Source organism: Strix aluco, chromosome 15 (assembly GCF_031877795.1).
Source record: "Strix aluco isolate bStrAlu1 chromosome 15, bStrAlu1.hap1, whole genome shotgun sequence".
Taxonomy (NCBI): Eukaryota; Metazoa; Chordata; class Aves; order Strigiformes; family Strigidae; genus Strix; species Strix aluco.
In genome coordinates this window covers 4,426,281-4,444,199 of record NC_133945.1, presented here as the reverse complement: position 1 = coordinate 4,444,199, position 17,919 = coordinate 4,426,281, and the positions used below count along the sequence as shown (strand labels likewise).

Below are 17,919 nucleotides of genomic sequence, written 5' to 3'. Positions count from 1 at the left end.
CCGTTAACCTAGCACTGACAGATCCCAACTACGGATAAAATGGTGTAGTATGACTTCCTACGGAGTAGCAAGGCGAGGAATGAGGTGCTTTCCTTCAAGACAGCTTAGCTACTGCTGCAGGTTGGCAAATACCAGGGATTTAGTATGTGGCTGTGTGTTAAAGGTCACTGGTGGTTCTTTGGTGAGCAAATGAATTTATGAGACAAAGGTGTGGAAGTATTAGGCATGTTTTGATACATACACAGAAGAAACTGCTAGCTTTATAAGCTTTGAGAGCAGAATGCTGTACACTGTTCCTTCTTTTTCCCCTCTCAACCAAAGATACTGCTCCTTATTGTGGTGTAAAGAATGTGTGAATGTTGTGGTTTGAATGTTTGTGTTGTTTGTCTTTGATTATAATCCGCAACAGGACGCCAGGCACCTCTGCAAGGTGTACAGAGGGGTGGCCAGGCTCCACAGCAGTGTGCTGGCTTGCAGCCCTCCGTGCTGCTTCACCCCTGCACCATGGGTGTTTCTCAGGGGATAAGATGAAGTCCTGCCTGAGAAGATGTCTGCTTCTAAAAGATAGTAAAGGCTTATGCTGGCACCGTTCCACTTTGAGGCTTCCTTCTACCAAGCTACGAAAGAATTGTTCTCAAGTTCTTATGTGAAGGAGCTCTACTAAATATCCTACAGCTTGGTACCATCTTATTATGTGTATAAAACATCAGCTACTGTGTCAACGTCTACCTAAGTGAAAGACATTTCAGGCAGAGGAGATGTCATGCACCTTACTCTAGAAGGGGGGAGGAAAGACTATAGCCACGCTGAGTCCCCTTTTTTCTAACTGGAAATACCAACTTAGCTGGGTGCCGCAGCTGGCTTTCACATTTGTAATAGTATTTGAGGAAGTCTGGAATTCTGCTATTTTCATCAGTTCTTTGTCAAAAACAAAACAAAAAAATTGCTCAGTTGTTCTCTTCCGGCTGAAAAGAAGCCACCACGGGTGGAAGAAGATAATAAAGTCACTTGCTGCCGTGTTTCACCATCCAACAGGCAGCTCTAATGTGGAAAGTGCTGGATGAGTTTGTACTAGCCTGGATGAGAAGCAGGGGTTGGAGGCTTTGGTTCAGGGCTTTATGTATATTTAATATATCAACTCAATTTCTGATTTCCAACCATCTGGCTGTATTCTGTCAAGTAAGCCTCTGCTACAAATAGTAGAATAAAAGTTAAGCATATGGAAAATCCCTCAGGTATATAGTGGATGATTCTAAATAAAATGGAAACATATAGTTAATATCACTGTCTCTCTTCCCTTCGCGCTGTGTGTGGTGATGTGTATTCCTCATGGGAGCCCTCACAGTATTCAAGCTCAGCTAATATGTAGTGGTAGCTTTGCATGCTCTGTGTACACTACTTCTTGTTAGGAAGTCACCATTTCTCTGAAATGCTACCAGAGTTGCAGCAGGGAAATGCACGTGCCATCACTGGTTCATATCCTTCCATTTTATGTTCCCTTCCATGCCCTCCTTCCGCTGGTACAGTGCCAGCTGGTCTATCTCAAGTTTATAATTAACTCTCTGCCTTCTAGGGTTTGGGTTCATCTGTGAATTGCTGTATGGGCTGCAGCAAAAGGGGGTACGCAGGCCAGCTGGACTCTGCAGGGAGCTGCAGGCTGTTGAGCCTCCGTGCTGTTGGCACTGCTGTCAGTGTGTCACGGGATGTTTTGCGAAATGCGGTAGCCTGTATTCAGGTGTGCGATAATTGAAACACTTTTAATATGTAATTGGGATGGCTAAAGTGATTATTAGCTAGATATATTGCTTAATTGCATTGGCAGCTCCAGCCTCTCAATTTTTAGGAACTGCACTAGGCTTGGCCAGCGAAAATCATGTTCTTCCCTGGTATTAACCAGTGAATGGCTACAGGTCTGCCTCTTGCTGTGGATTGGGGTTTTGAAGTGATCAAGCTGCGGTTTAGTGAGTCACTGGTCTTCAGCTGAGCTCTGTTTCCTAATATGTGCTTTTAGCCAGATGCAAATACAAAGTAGAGCAGGTAGCCTGGGCCACTGTAGAGGCTGGAGTGGTATGATGGATGTTTAAGGAGCAGGCATATTCTGTAGTTGTGTGGTTTCTTTCCGGTTTTCTTTATGAGGTGGTTGAACATATCTGTTCATAATTTGAGTGGAATACATGAGATGACTTTAAAAACATGTCTGATTTTTTGGTTCTAAAGCCCTGTGAGGATGCATCTCTTGAGCTAATATGGCCCAGCTGCCCAGTGGTAACACCTGGAAATCTTATGCCATTATCAGTGCTAATTGTCCATCTGTATCTGTGTGCAATAAGTAACTACCTTTCACTGCCTTTTCTGGTTTTCTTTTCAGGAATTATAGCTGGAGTCCCTCTTGCTCTGAGAAGCAGAATGTCTGTCTCACAGCTCTGTTTTGAGGAGAGGGCCTAGAAGGTCTGCCACTGCACTTTCCCCAAGGTATGAAAGGTTTCTAGGGCAGGTATGAGTTATCAGCTGTCTGTCTTCCACAGCTTCCCATGGGTATAATAGTCACTGGCTCTTTTTCTCGAACTTCCCTCAACTAGACAAGTACAGGGCAGTACACCTGTGGTAATCACGTATTGCAGCTGCTAGGGAGCAACAGATCTGTCCGAGCAGCATGGTTAAGGCTGTTGAACTACAGCTTGTGCCATCCTGTTGTTCTGGTGCTGGTGACTTCATTTCTGGGCTGTGGGTGATTCTAGACCAAGTGATCTGTCCTGAGATGTCCTCCTGTGGAGGTACCTGACCCCTTCCTCCAGAGGTGCAGGAATTCCTGGTTTAGCAGGCGGGGTCAGGACGGGGAGCAGGATCACAGCTAAATACATCTGACGAGGCTTCTCTTGCTATATTTGCACTTACTCAGAAGGTTCCTGTACAGCCTAGGTATCACACTTGCATAATCATATTACAGCGTTGCGTTACAAGGTGCCCCATGCCTCTTGGCTCGGGTATCTGATATGTGATAGCTGCCTGGGCTTCCTGGGTGTTTGCTTGTCCCCACTCTGCTCACTTCAGTTTGAGTTGGATGCTCTGCTGATGCATTCTTTCTGCGTGGACTGGCTTTTAGTACCAGTAAGACTCCTAGAGGTCCAGCAAGTCTTGAACATTGCTGCTTGGGTAACGTGATCCTCTGCAGAGTAACTGTGCAATTGCGAGACCCTTCCTCTACAAACATTCCCTGTTCTCAGGTACTCAAACTTTTAAAAAGCCTTTTTCCTCTCTACCTTGCTTAGATTTTACTGTGTAATGACATTTTGCAGCAGTTTTTCTGAGGGAGAATCTATTGCCGTTTGCCTTCTAATTCATGTTTCACTTCCATTTTTGGGCTTAAAATGTCAGGGATAAGTTGTCTTAATGCTCTGACTGTTGAGTTCAGTGCTACACTGCGTCATGTTGCCGAGGGCTGTGTCTGCTTAGCAGTGGAATTTGAGTGGGGTGGAATCAGCATAGTGTCTCAATCCAGCCGTCCAGTCTTTTGTGTTTCTGATGTTCGTCGATGGTATTAATAGGAGCGATATAAAGGAACCTAAAGGAATTGCAGAAAGCAGCCTAATAAGCTTTTTAATGGTTTATGTACTTCCTTGAGATGCTGGTTATTGATGCATATTTGAGGGTTAAAACCCCAGCAAGAGTCTGAGGGAGGAATCCTGATGAGAACAGTGAGAGGTGGCTAGGAGAAATGAAATGCTGAGAACTGAATTGTTCCCATTGCATGCAGTTATTTCCTTAGTTCAGCTGGAAGCAGTGGGCATCCAGTCAGTGGGATGTGATTGCTAGCTTAGTGTCAGGCATGTTCTTTAAGCATGCTGTTTCCTTTTCCTTTATTTTAGTGGGTTGAAACGACCGAGTGCTACTTCATGCACAAAAGCATTTAAAACACCAAGCTATGGGAAGCTGTGGAAGCTTTCAACAAGGGGGATTTTGCATAATGATTACAAATGTAATGCAGAAAAGGGGGATAGAGGGCAGAATCACCCTTTTAAGTTTTGCAAGGCTACTTCTCCAGTGTACAATTGATTCTGGCTCTACATCTGTCTTGTGCTTTAATTATCATGAGTTTTGTGGGAGCAATAAGTTGAATTTACTGCAGTAGTGTTGGGAGGCAGCAAAGGACACTACTGTGTGTGGGATGCAGCACTGGACTTGGACTGCAGAGACCTGCCTTTTGTTCTGTCTCTGCCACTGACTTGCTAAGCGATGCTGGGCAAGATATTCTACCTAATATGTCTCCTGCTCTCTATTTGTGAGAAGAGTCAAGGCTTTAGTAAGGTCTGTTTGTGAAAATTGCTAGAATGTATTGCGGTGTTTGGTGTAAGGGATCTAAAATGTTCCAATTTCTTTCTATTACAGGTGTGTAGGAAAAATGGTGCAGAAATACCAGTCCCCAGTTCGAGTCTACAAATATCCTTTTGAGCTCGTCATGGCAGTGAGTAATACTCAGCACTTTTACTTCTCCAGCTGCTAAGGGCTGCAACCTTAGGCCAGTGGGAGGTGGGGGACTGCGGTTTTGGTTAGCATGTCTTTGTGGCAACCTTATGAGTACGTTGCAGGAACAGAGGTTTAGCGCTCATTATCTTTTTGTCCTTTCTTCAATTTTCTGTGAAAAATTAGAATCAACATCTCAGTATTTTTAAGAGAGTTAATTAGTCATTAGAGGGGGAAAAACCCAACCGTTTGTAATTACTCCTTCACAAGGAAGGAAAAAAATTGTGACATTCAGGTAGGCAGGGTCAGTTTGTGGCCAGACACCATCTTTGACTTATCACCAAATGTCATTCAGTTTAGAATCTCTCCAGATATGATCCCAATCAGTATTGTAGGATGTCTGTATCTAGAACTTGATTCTAAATCATACTGAGCTTTTTGATTTGGTTAAAAGCTAAAAATCTTTGGAAAAATTCTTCCATATTCTTCCCTGTTCACTCTGTGGTTGAAATGTTGGGAGATCTCTCTCCAAACTTTGTGATTTTTCACAAGGGGCTTGAGGGCTGTAACTGAAGTTGTTTTGCTGGTGATGCAGAAAGCTAATGGGACCATGGCAGTTTCTTTAAGTAGAGTTTAAAGACATTTGTGACATTCTGGACTTTGTCACGGCTCTTCAAGGTGTGAGTCAAATATCTTCCTGAAAGGTTTGCTGTTTGCATTTCAAGGGCAGCACCGAACATTTGGGCGTTTATCCGAGATGCTTGCTTATCGACCCTTGCAAGGCTTTGTTTTGTAATCTGTTGGGCATTTCAGTCTACTGTAGGGATCCCCAAAACCTAGTATTTGCCACTTTTAGTCTGCTGCTTTCTCTGTTGTCTCTCTTTCCTGCTGAACAAGGACACCAGTTTTCTTTAGTCTATTCAAGATCAAGAATGAAGATGGAAAGCTATAGCCATTTCAGGTAGCTGACATCGTTCCCATGAGTGGAAGGGAGAGCCTGACGTAATACATTACATTCCTCTTGACAATGTTGCCTCTTCTAGATTCCTGGGAAATAAGTGTCATAAGATTTGTTTTATCCAAAACTGCTTCCAGTCTTCTATTTCAATAGTTAAAACTGCGGGGAGAGATTCTTTGTTTGGTCCTAAGTGTGAATAATGAACCCCAAAGGTAGCAGCAGTTCCTCAGCTGAAAGTGGTTGCTGTTCACTTTGACGCTCTCCGATCATCAAAATGAACAATTGGTTTCGGACAGTTGGGCTTCCTCCCAGATTTGCCCCCTCCTCGCTTTTGTTTTTTTCTAGTCTTATCCAGATCTGCCATGTCTGTTAACAGCTAAGCCAGTAACATGCTGTAGAAGTGCCCCAACCAGTTTGGTGCTGATGTTTGTGGTAGTGAAACTTTTCTGGCCATGTTCTTTGTTCTCTCAGTGCATTCTGTATGAGTTATTCTAATACTTGTTATGTAGTTCAAGTATTCTAGTACTTGTTATAAAGATACTGGTGGTTTTTGCTCTATGCATACCTCTCCACATTCCTGTTGTCTATATTAGCAGGATAAACCTAACACCAGATGCCTGTCAGTAGATCAGCTGCTAATATAGGAGGGCTGCCTCTAGACAAATCCTTTGTAAGCTTGTTAGCAGAATGCCTAAAGGCCAGGGTTTGATGGGTTTATTTTTCAAGTGGTTTAGTCTTATTTGCTTTCAGTTTTTCAGCACAACAGAGCTTAAAATTCCCTGGGATTTCAGTGCTGAGATTGTAAATGTCATCCTTTAGTTGTTCAGCAAACTCCAGTTCCCATTACCTTAGCAAAGTTATTAGTCCTCTTTCTTATGAAGATCAAGTTACTTGCCCAGGGTCACTCAAAGGACTGTGTAGTGGAGTAGGGAGCTGAATATAGACCTCTTAGTCCCACTCTGTCCTGTGAAAATCATGTGTTCACAGCAGGATCTGCTTTATTATGAAGACTGGCATTATAAAGTAGTGTTTCAATCTAGTGGCAGTCCGTGCAGGCAGAGTTGGATGCAGGCTTTGTTATCGCATTTGATATGTTCAGATGGAGTCTTCAATTTATGTGGAGGCAGTGCAGATTTCACAGAGCTGTCAGGTGCTAGCTGTCAGTTGCTGGAAGTTTTGCAGGGAGAGTGGGCGTACAGTGAAGCTGTTTTGCTCCTCAGCACGTGGCATTGCTGTTAATCTGCTTCAACATAAATCTGACAGCAGCTTCCTCAGCACTGGGAACCTGATATTCAGCTGCTTTCATCTTTTCCCCTCAAACGCTTTGTGTGAACCTTTGGAGTGCCAAGGTCTCATACTGTGGTAAATGGTAGGAAAGCAGAGGTCATATGGGTGACCTCAAGACACTTCCTTATTTTACGGGTCTCTATGCACCCTTCAGCCTGTGCTTCGTTCCTCATCTGTGGGGAGGGTCATGCTTTTGTGGTCTGTTCAGGCTATGTCATGAGGTAAGTAATGTTTGTTAGGAAAAGCATCTTTCCCCCAGAACCTCGGATGTTTGGACCCCACTATAGAAAACAGTGTGTGTGCTTCATTCAGATATGAGGATCTGAGAAATAGGGTTGTCATAGCCAAATGAGGCAAACGATTCATTGCTTCCTGGCCTTGTTCAAGCACGCAGTGTTTCCCATGCCTTATGTTGAGCCCTGCCATCAGGAACACAATTTATCTTTCTTGGACTTGTACAGAGTGCATGTGTGTGCAGCTCATCCTCTAGACAGCACATGGGTGTGCTTGACAGATGGGCCAGTGCTTTTACTGTTAATACCTTTGTTATTGTGTGTGTCTGGATAATTGTCTATGGATTTACACTCTGCTGCTTACTAATTCTTTTGCAGCTTGCATTCTGGCATTTGCAGGCAGTAGATTTGACACATCTTCCAAGTCCTTGGAAGGAAATCCACATTCTCCTTGCTCTCTTTGCCAGTCCTGTGCATCTGAGGAAGTAAAAAGAAATCAGTTTACCAAGTCTCTCCTGGTCATTCAGGAGTTCTGAATTTTTTCTTTTTCTTGTTAGAGGAGTCCTCTCTTCTATAAAGATTTAAACAAAGGACTATCTTTCCACACCTGTCCATATTCACAGTAGTCATTTTCACCTGCTTTGTTACTAATCTGCACTCACATTAAAGGATCAGAAATGTTATGCTCTTCAAATTATAACCAGTGCCTGACATCTTTATCCCCTACACTTGAAAAGAACCTTGATGTTTGTTACGCTTTGTGATCTTGTCATGTTCTTCCTTCCCATTCTATCTCTTTTTTTTTTTTGTCTCCTTTTAAATGGAGCTGTTCCCTCAAATGGGTTGTCCCTGCCTCTCTGGGCCTGATCCTGTTTTCTCTTCAGTAGATCAGCAGGTTTGAGATTGCAGATGTCTCTTGATTTTATTTTACAGCCAAGAAAATCCCCAAGTATAAACATACTTCTTGTTTTCTTTGTGTGGTGGTTGTGGTTTTAAAGCTAAAAGTTGCTTTTTTACTGAAATGTTATAATGAGGAAAGAATCCAGAAGGAGAGCTAATTCTGCCCCATAGCTCATGAATGTTGACTTACTCTGTAAATTGTTGTGAGCCTTCTCTGATGTATGGAGATGAGAATTTGATTTGGGTGAGCAAGTCCAAAATGCATAGCTGTACAGGAAACGGAGCTAAGAGAGGGACTGCATATTTAATATTATTTGTTGCTAATGTAGGCTAGATGAGATAGTTCTAGCTTTGAAAGTAGTAGGGAGTTTTGTTCCCATTAATTTTAGTAGTGTACTCAAGCCCTTCACGCTTGTAGCTGACATCTGCCATTTTAACATACTTTATAGTATACACTAAGTTTGCTTAGGAAGGTTCCTAAAGCTACAGGGCTGAAATAACCCCCCAGGGACTCTTACCTGGTCTTCCATCCTTGATGTATAGTTTGAGTTGCTGCAGTAGTGGTGTAAACGAGAAACTTACTGACAGCACTTCTGACAATTGTTTGGTCCTCTCGCCACGTTTACAATGTGCTTCACGTTCAGCTCTCATTGGTAATAATAGCAATTTATGGTTTCTGCTGCAAGCCAGGGGTCTTTCTGCATAGCCTGGTGCCAAGGGAATAGTGAAGGATGCAGATCCTGAAAAGGGGAATGTTCTGCTTGCAGATTTTACATCTTGAACCAAATGAAACCTTTATCACTCTACTATGTGAGATTCTATCTTTTATATGAAATGAAAGCTCTGTAAAACACAACACTAGTCGGTTAAAGTCTGGTTTTCGTTAAAAGCTAAAAAGCTGTATGTATATATGAAAATATATATATGTAACTTGACGTTTAAGCTTACTGCATACAGGATATCAGCTTTATAGTTGCAGCATTTGAGAGGTTTACTACTGTTATCTAAAAATGTCATGGTTTTGAAAAGACAGAACAAAGACCAGGCATTTGGAAGTTTGCAGTAGCATCAGCTCTCATTGTGTGTACCAGTTGTACTCCATGCTCAAGTCCAAACTGCTCTTGAGCCCCACACGTGTACAATGTGAGTCAGTGCTTCTTTCTGCTTGACCTCGTTTCTTGGTGCTGCCCACGGCATGTGTTGACACATATATGAGCAGCTGAGAGCCCAATCTCTTGAAAATGCACGCATGGAGAGCAGTGGTGTGTGTTTCTCACTGCACTGGTTGAGTAGTACTCTTCTGTCTAGGGTGCTTCTGCTATGTGCAAGATGGATTTGGGATGGGGGGTGGTTGTTCTGTGGGTGCATGTGTGGTATACAGGCATTTCTTATCTTGAGCATCACTCAGACTCTAATAGATCTGTTAGGTGGCAGCTCATGATTCCCTTGCCTGTGTCTGCAAGTGAAAACTTGGTCATCTGAAGTCCTGGCCTGCAATCCATACTTCTAAGCAGCTCTGACTCTCTTGTAGCATTAGCAGCAATTCAGTGGTTTTTTGCATTTAGTTAGTCTGGAGTTCTTTATTTTTCAGGTAAGGTAAAGCAGGAAACTAATGGTGTATACCTCTGTGTCGTCTTGGTATGGTTTGAGTGTTGGGGGGTGCTAACAAGCTGGGTGGCAAATTTAGTTCAGGCTACAAATGTTGCAGGTTTATTTAGAGTCAGAAATTACTTCTCCATTGTCTTTACTCTCATCCTGTAGCACAGGGTCATAGCTCATCAAAAGCAAACATCTGTGGTCACTGTGTGAGGTGAGATGTCTGTCTCTCATGCCTGACCCTGCTGAAGCAGTCTTGATGGTAGTCACTGGATTTGGCAGGGGTCCTCACTCTTGCCCCTAAATAATCCACCAGCAGTTCAGCCTTGATTACACTGGCTATCTGCACACTGGCAAAGTTGCTTTGCAGCCACTGAGTTTTGCTCATTTACAGCATTTGAGGATCTTGCCCAGAGTTACATGCAAGAGTCAAACATCTAGTATGACTGAAATCAAAATGCATCATTTATTTCACAATCTTCCTATCTTGCTTTTGTGCCAACAGTGTTGGGAGGCTTGTATATGCAGTCTAACTGAAAGCAGCTCCTTGCTAGTTTAGCTGCAGGAGAAGAAACTCTGAACACTGAGGTTCAGGTCCTGACAGCCAGTATTGCTTTCCATACACCTTTTCAAAATTATTTTTATTTCTGCCTTTTTAGCATCAACAAGCATTGTGTTAGAGATGTTAGATCTTTAAGTGGCTTTATTTAATGACTTCTTCCTGTTGCGTTTAGCATATTGAGTGTATAAAGAGACTGTTTAAATCCTGATATATCATGCATGCTCTCCTCTGTGGTGTCTTAAAGGATTCAGTATTTCACTGACTGATGCTTTTACAACAGAACCTCTGAGCCGGGTAGGCACCACAGTGTGACCCAAACAGTTTGTAGTACACGTTGGCAACAGATAAAATGGAGCGTGAAAGCAGTGTAATGTACAAGCAAACTGATGTCTAGCAAGGATCACTTTAGTTATGTGGGTTTGTTTAGAGTGACAAGTTCAATATGTGTGTTCACAGCCCATCCAGGTCTCAGAAAGGCTGCTGCTGTCTTGCTATGTAAGATGTGCAGACTGGCTGTCTAGGTCAACTGCAGTGAAATATCTTACAGTGACTACAGCACAGATGCACCACAGAATACATTTTTGGGGGTTCCTATATACTAAATTGTAATTACAGACTGGAATATCCCCATCTGGAGCTCCCAAGTTGTTGTCATTATTCTAGTATCATCACAGGCTGGCTTTAAATAAAGTAAAGCAGAATCTTAACTAAAATATTGGATGCTGGTACATAGCCTTTGGCTTTCAGGTGTGAACTCTGGAACCAGAGGAGCCCTTGCTGCAGGGAGAGCGGAGCGGTTTCTGTCAGCTGGAATCCCTCTGAAGCAGTGGTGATGGTGCAGCTGATCAGAGGGCTGTGCAGAGGAGCCAAAGAGATTGGAGTGGAGCTCTAAGTGCAACATCTGCAGGAGTGCCGGAGAAGAGGTTCCTGCAGTGGCCTGCTACCCACTGTGTCCTTGGATAGCTGCAGATGACACTGGGTAGAGCTTTGCAGCATGTAGCCTGTATGCCCAGTGCTCAAAAGCTCCTTCAGAGCTGCTGTGACATAGATAATGACACAGTTTTCAGATACTGTCTGAAATGGTATTTCTGGTTGGCAGTACCCTGAGATTGAGAGAGAATCTATGTGCAAGGGGGAAAATGTTTTAAAATAGCTATTCTTTGGTGTTCAATCCATGTCACGTATGACATGAAATGTCCTGATAGTAATCTGAGCAGTAGTTAAGAAACAGATACTCCCCTACAAAACAGAATCTGCTCTCTCTGGCAGGATTGTTAGGTCTATAGAACTTGCCTCTTGAGTGCAGACAAATCATCTTTGGATGTGGATGGTCTGTCTGCAGCCATGGCCTGTGCCAGGTATTTTAAAGAAGGCAGCTTCCCTTGTTGCCAGCTTGTTGTGACTGTCAGAAGCTACTGGGTTAACATTTTATGCACTTACAGAGTATTTAGTGTTGACTCAAGACATGCTTCAGTGCGACTTGATGGTTTGAAATCATGCTGTCAAGATACACTATAAATATCCCATCATCTTACTGCTGAGAAGAATTTGGCAACAAAAGTCTAAAAGTAATGATCTCTGTGTCAGCTGGGATGATTCTTCACAGCTGTATTCATGTGCTCAGTCCCTGTGCCCTGCCACCCCCACCTCCTGGTATTAAGCAGGTTGAGAGTGAGCAATAGTCAGGCCGAGCAAAGAGCTGACATTTCTCTTGAGATTATGGTGTGGGACATTTCCCCTCAAGCGACAAGAAAATGTTTGAGTGCTGTTTGCCACAGCTGTTGGAAGTGGATGGAAGAACTGCTTACTCAGAGTTCTGGAGAACTGCTGGCAACATCTGCACATCTGGCCTGCTTAGTGTGTCTTGCGGGGATCATACAAGTCTCTTTAGCTTTGCATTGCCTTTGCATAAGACTCCATTTAGTGTGCAAGAATGGTTTAGGAGCGGATGGTGCTGGCACCATGTGTGGATTGGAGAGGAAATTTACAGTAATTCAAAGAGTCTGTACAGGATAGACCTTGTTTTCTTTAATCACCATCTCCAGCTGCAACATGGAGGCTTATTTCCTTGAAGGATGAGTTGTGTCTCAAGCTTTATACAGTCTAGTGCTGGAATGGATGAGCTCTAAAGTAAGCTATAGTTCAATGGCACTGCAGCATAGCACAAGGAGGCACAACATACCTGGAGGTATTGCCTTTATCTTATATTCTGGTAGTGACTAAAAGACCCTTCTCTCTTCTACTGAATGTGTAGGTGCAGAAGACAATAAGCTCTTGAGCAGGGACTAAAAGAGGTGAGAAAATGTACAACCATCATCAATTGTACATCTCAATCAGCATGGCTTTTTTTAAACTGCTAAGCAGGGTGACCTGCCCAAGTTTGACCCTTGAATTATGGCCGATTTGTATAAATTCTCACAGAAGCTTCTGGCAAGGACAGATTGTCCTTCCAACTAGGCATTAGTTTGTAAGCCAGCCTTTTTGATTTTGGGGTGACTCACTGAGCAGTGAGTGTGTGATGTAACACTCGATTGCTGTGTTTTGCTCTTTAAGGTGTTAGTCACCTGAGATGTCTGCTTCCTTGCCTTCCTATTTCAGTGTATCCGTCTCTTTCCACAATGAGCTATGGCAACTGTGTCCAACCAGCTAGCAATGGTTCCTGGATAAGGTGTTGCTTCCATACCTATTTGTAAAGGCCAGTGTGTTGTGCTGTTTGTGACTTGAGCTGCTCCACCACCAAGTTTCTTCTCTCTGGTAAGCAGAGGAGAATGCTATAGCAGAATAACTTGAATGGGATATTGTTTCTTCTCAGACATGGTCAGGCATGTTGGTGGTTTCCTGAGTTAGCTTTGTGCAGCTGCAGTGCATGTCCTGCTTTTAGTAGGTTTGCTGTGTCACTCAGTTGTGCCGGTATTGTAACAGACAGCTGCTGCTCCCTGAATTGTTTCTTTCACCAAAATCTGAAGAAATGAGGCAAATTAATGGCCGTAGTCCAGGGAGAGATAACACTGGGTCAATTTTTGCAGCCTGGATACTGTGGTCCAGTGGACTTCTCAATGGCAAATTGTTTTTTTTTTCTTTCCAGCAAAATTTTTTTTTTGTCAGGCCCCAAAGACTTTTTCTGCTATTCTGCAGATGCTCTGCACCTCCTTAAAACAAAGGTCCCTTTTCCCTGACTTCAGGGCATTTCCACACCCCAAATATCCATATGATCCCTCCCTGCTCCCAGTTGTTCCACATATATTTTATTCTGCGCTGCTATGGTTAGCAAGAAGCAGGTTCTAGTGATTACAGAGCAAGTGGATTGCGTCTGGTGAATATGTATGTAGACTCTGTGGTTCCCCTCAGCAGTTAGACTAAGTAGCAGGAGGGACTGCAAGATGAAATGATTACTTTTTCCTAGAAGGCCATAATCTGAAAACACCTGAATCTGGAGAGATACTTACGTACTGTTAGAGCTGCTCAAAGGCTAGTCCAAATGCATCCACTTCCTACATAAGTGATGAGGGGTCTTATCTTGCTTCTCATCATCTTTTTGAAGGGGTGATGATCTGGACATCTTTAGCTCAAAACTTGATATCATATCTCCTCCTCATTTCCCATTCACCTGAACATAGATATCTATTTTCTTCCTTTATCCTGACAAACTGCATGTGGCTGCAACATGACCTCGAGGAATCTCATTAATTGATACAAATTTAAACTCTGTTTGATCATGAAAGTTTTCAGTGTCCTTGAAACATATTCGTATAATATTGACTATAAAAGTTTCAGTCTACATTGGGTGAATAACAGTTTAGCTCCTTCATGTGTTCTACACAGTGTAATTTTTCCCCAGTAGCTGAGCTTTTACACTCTTGTAGATCCCTCTCAAGTTCATCTTGCCATCATACAGGAGTCATTCCATAGTTGTTTTTTTTCCATTCCTGTGCTCTTGCTTGAATCTGAAACAGCAGATCTCCATGATGCCATCACTGAGGAAGCCCTACCAGTATAAATAAAAACCAAAACAAAGCAAAAAACAACCAGCCAACCAAACCCTAAAGACATGATGGCCGTGCAGTCACTTCAGAGCATTGCTTATCAAGTAGAAGATTAATGTTTTCCTGCCAACTGCTGTTCCAAAATAGCTCAGTATGTTTCTGCATGATTTCATGGACAGTGGCATTTAGCACGCAAGCTCTGTATATTTACTTTGCTAAAGGATCTACATGCTGATAGGGAGAATCCCAACCAGTTTGCCTGTTTGCTGTGTATTAGTGAGAAGCTTGAAGAATCACCTCTCTTAGGTGACTGGTGTGGGGAGAAGGCCAGAACTGCTGCCCTGGGAGTTGGTTTGCAGCCCTAAGACTGAGATGATAACATTCCCTCTAGGATATTAAGGTATGAAACAAGATCATTTAACAAAAGCTGCCTCTTGTTGGAGCATGCTGGAACCGCTCAGGACCCAGCAGACACTGAGCTGGAAGAAACTGCCAGGAGCGTCAATGTGAGCAGGAGAGTTTAGGTTTTGAGGTGTTTTGTTTCATGCAGTAATTCAGTGCTTGGATGTCCCTGTTGGTTTGGATTCCTAAGGCCTCTGGTATGTAATTGATTTCAAGGTCACTTACTGGAAAAGGGTGTTGAAACCTACAGAGGAGAAAGGAGAGTAGCTGTTACAAAAGATCCTGCCCTCTGGCCATGTTCGCTGGATCCTACAGGAAACAGCAGTGATACAGCTATTGTCAGTCTGCAGGAGATTAAACTGAAGTGGGGAGCAGGAACAGGCTTGCCCTGTCAATATAACACCTTGGTACTATCAAGGTGAAGGACTCGGAGAGGACCTCTGTGCTCTGGAGGGGAAGGGATTAAGCAGGTGAAGTAGCAGGTGAAGTAGCAGGATTGTAGAGGAGGGTAATTTCCCCTTTTCTCTGTGGTGGTGAGGCTTTAGAATGTAACTTTTTTGTTTTGACACTTGTATTCTTGTCTAACTTATTCTTGTTTGGCATCTGGCAGACCTTCAGGCCGATCTCTTCTCACAGACACGTTTTTTTGTACTGGTTATTGTGTATGTGACCAGCAGTTAAGAACACTTAAGCATGGCTTCCTTTTGTTGTTCTCAACCCTTTTCACAAGCTGATTTTCATCTGTCACAGCGTTGGTCCCATAATCTGTTTGGCCAACACAGGTAAAATCACTCAGCCGCATCGCCCAGGAGATTGCAGGGCAAAACCTTGGTCGAAGCACTCTTCACTGATTTCATAGTCAGCCATATCACTGCTGATTAATCATCACTCGGTGAGCGTCATCTTTTGTCAGCTTCTGTGGCACTAAGGGGTCTTGGGCTGGGATGCAGAGGTCACTGTGTGAGCAGTTTGAAATAGTCTTGTCTGCGCTACTGCTAATCTGGGTTATGTGGTGAGGCTGGAGAGCCCCTCTCCCCAGCACCCTGTGCCATGGCAGACCCCGTGGCTGCTTGGCCATGCGTGTTCCTGCAGCACATTTGCTGAGATGCTTTGGGATAGAGAGTGCCAGTGGCATGTTCATACAAACACATGTGCTGCAGCCTGGCACAAATTTTCCTCATCTTCCTTTCAGTGTGAAAGGAGGATCTGACACTACTGAAAACTTGAGTATCTGTTACAACTTTCCTGCATGTTTTGAGTTTTCTTGGCTAAAAATTATGTTTCACTTAGAAAATAAATGAAAAAATTTACACTTTTTAAAATTTAATTCTAACAGGCTGTCAGCTGTATCTAAATGATTTTTTTCTTAACACTTCAGATGCACCCAAGAACAATTGGTTATCTTTCCAAGTAAAATATCTTGGTGTTCAAACAGATCCCAAATCCCTCTGTCTTCACCCAGCTCTCTTGTGAAATCTAACGTGTAATTTGTCTGAGGGAGATGACTGCAAAGATTTAAATGACATTTGTATGTTGGTCACACTATGTATACAAAAACACCCAACATTGCACTGTTTTTTGCAACAATTCTTTTGCAAGAAGTCTAGGGGGGAAAAAAGCTTGATTTAAGGAAGGACACTGGTGGGCCTGAACCACCATCTCTTGTGAAACAGTTGTTTTGGGTATGAAGAGAGCACCTTAATCTGAACCTTTAAGAAAATAATTATTGTAAACTGTGTTGTTGAGAGAGTTTCCTTGGTAAATCAGGTGTGTGCAGTGCTCTGGCTTGCCCTCCTGCAGCTTGGGGATTTTCTTCAGTCGGATCTGGTGTGAAGTCAATACTAGAGACTGACTATGCTAGAAGAGGAGCCCATGCTGGGATTCAGCGTGGCCTGCTGGCGTGCTTGGGCTGGCGGATTTGCAGGAGGTGTGCGGTGTGTTAGCTGGTTCTGCCTGGTGATGTTAATGTTGGAAGGGTTTAGAAGAAGGGAAGTAGTAGCTTCATTGAGCTATTCATTTTATATGTATATTTGATCCTGTTCAAGACAAGGTGGTTGTCTTAAAGCAATATTGTGGGTATGCACTTAAGGTAGTGGGACAATGCTGTTATTCCTGCTGGGGAGTGAGTGGCACAGAAGGCAGAGACAAATCACAGTTCCTATATACTAGTCAGTGCAGAGTTACTGCAGCAAGGAGATGAAAGCAAATGCAGCTGAAGTATTAAAACAAGCTAATATTAAGACCTCTGTGCCTTTCATTGGGTTGGGATACTCTGCTGTTCATCTTGCACTCTGCAGAAACATAGAGAAGAAGAAAATAACAGCTAGTTCTGGCAATGGCTTGAAAAAAAGTTAGAATGTTTTCCTGTCTTCATAACTTCCCTCAATTTCTCTGTTGAAGCAGAAATGTACTGCTGCATATAGATACTGATTTTGATAAGAGGATGCTGAGTGCAGAAGATGAGTTTCTCTCCTGATAGCTCAGACTCTTCAGTGATGAAAGATCAAGCATGTTAGCAGTACAACGTTGTTGTGACTGCAGTGTGGTGCTTCAGCTGTCCTTCATACGATCTCAGGCATCTTCGGCTGCTGTATTTTTAGAGTTGTTGTGCAAAGAAGATTAGCAAAGGACTTAATATTGTTGTGCAAAAGGGATTCTTTCTCAAATATGGAAATGTTCCACCTATTTAGATGATGGGTTCAGGCTGTTGTCTTAGTTATATCACCAGTGCTCTGCATAGACACGTGCCTCTCTGCCCGGACCTTTCTTCATTCTCCAGATGTTGTTTGACTGTCCAAAATAGTGACTGCACTCTGTTAGTAGTTGTCCTGGTCTTGGTTTTGTTAGTTTTAATGATAGTTTATTAAGAAGCTTGTCTTGAGCTGAGTCAAGTGCATACTTAGTGGGGAGAAACAGCTGTGTTGGGATCAGTGGCTTTGCTTTATCTTCAAATTAGAGCCAGAGGTACCTGAATTCAGTGGTGGTGTGTGGGGCTTCACATTGGCTGTTGTGCTCTTTCAGTGGTGAGGAGGCACTTACAGCTCAGTACTCCTGGTGAAGCTGTTGAAGTGAGGGCTTTGGAGGGTATCTGGTGCTTTGATCATTCACTGTCCTAGTAGAACAGCTCTTTTCTCTGCAAACTCCCTCAAATCTTCCTGGCAAGCTGCACTCCTGAAAGAGTAGAGGAGAAGCTGAGATCACCTACTTGGAACATCCTTCCAGTCCAACTGCTTTGCACCTCTTAAATTTGTGGGAAATCATGAGTAACTTGGGTCATGCAATCCTTGGCCATCCCTAGTCCTGACCCAGAGAAATAGATGGTGTTGGCTCAGCCTTTGCTTCCTACGGTTAGTCCTTGCTCATTGAACACGGAGCCCTGGAACACAGACTGTTACCTGCTTGCCTGGAGCTGTGAGCTGAGGCGGTGGAGAGCGTGCCTGAGTTCAGGCAGCAAGGGCTACGGTGCTGCGTAGCTGAGGGCGAGGAGGGCCCAACACTCCTTGCAGGAACAGAGGTGCAGGATTTTATGGGTGCTTA

The 17,919-nt window shown here is 43.3% G+C and overlaps 1 protein-coding gene across 9 annotated transcripts in view; it reads left to right on the top strand.

Moving 5' to 3' along the window:
* The window catches only part of SEC14L5 (SEC14 like lipid binding 5), a 46,135-nt gene that overhangs the window by 2,483 nt on the left and 25,733 nt on the right, over window positions 1-17,919 (top strand). For 5 of the 9 annotated variants that reach the window (XM_074841404.1, XM_074841403.1, XM_074841405.1 and 2 more), the window contains exon 2: window positions 4,387-4,462. In XM_074841404.1, the coding sequence (XP_074697505.1) occupies window positions 4,387-4,462 (76 nt within the window). Of the gene's footprint in view, window positions 1-2,368; window positions 2,473-3,205; window positions 3,225-4,386; window positions 4,463-17,919 lie in introns of those variants that run through there. The other 4 variants (XM_074841407.1, XM_074841409.1, XM_074841408.1 and 1 more) reach the window with 2 other exon arrangements.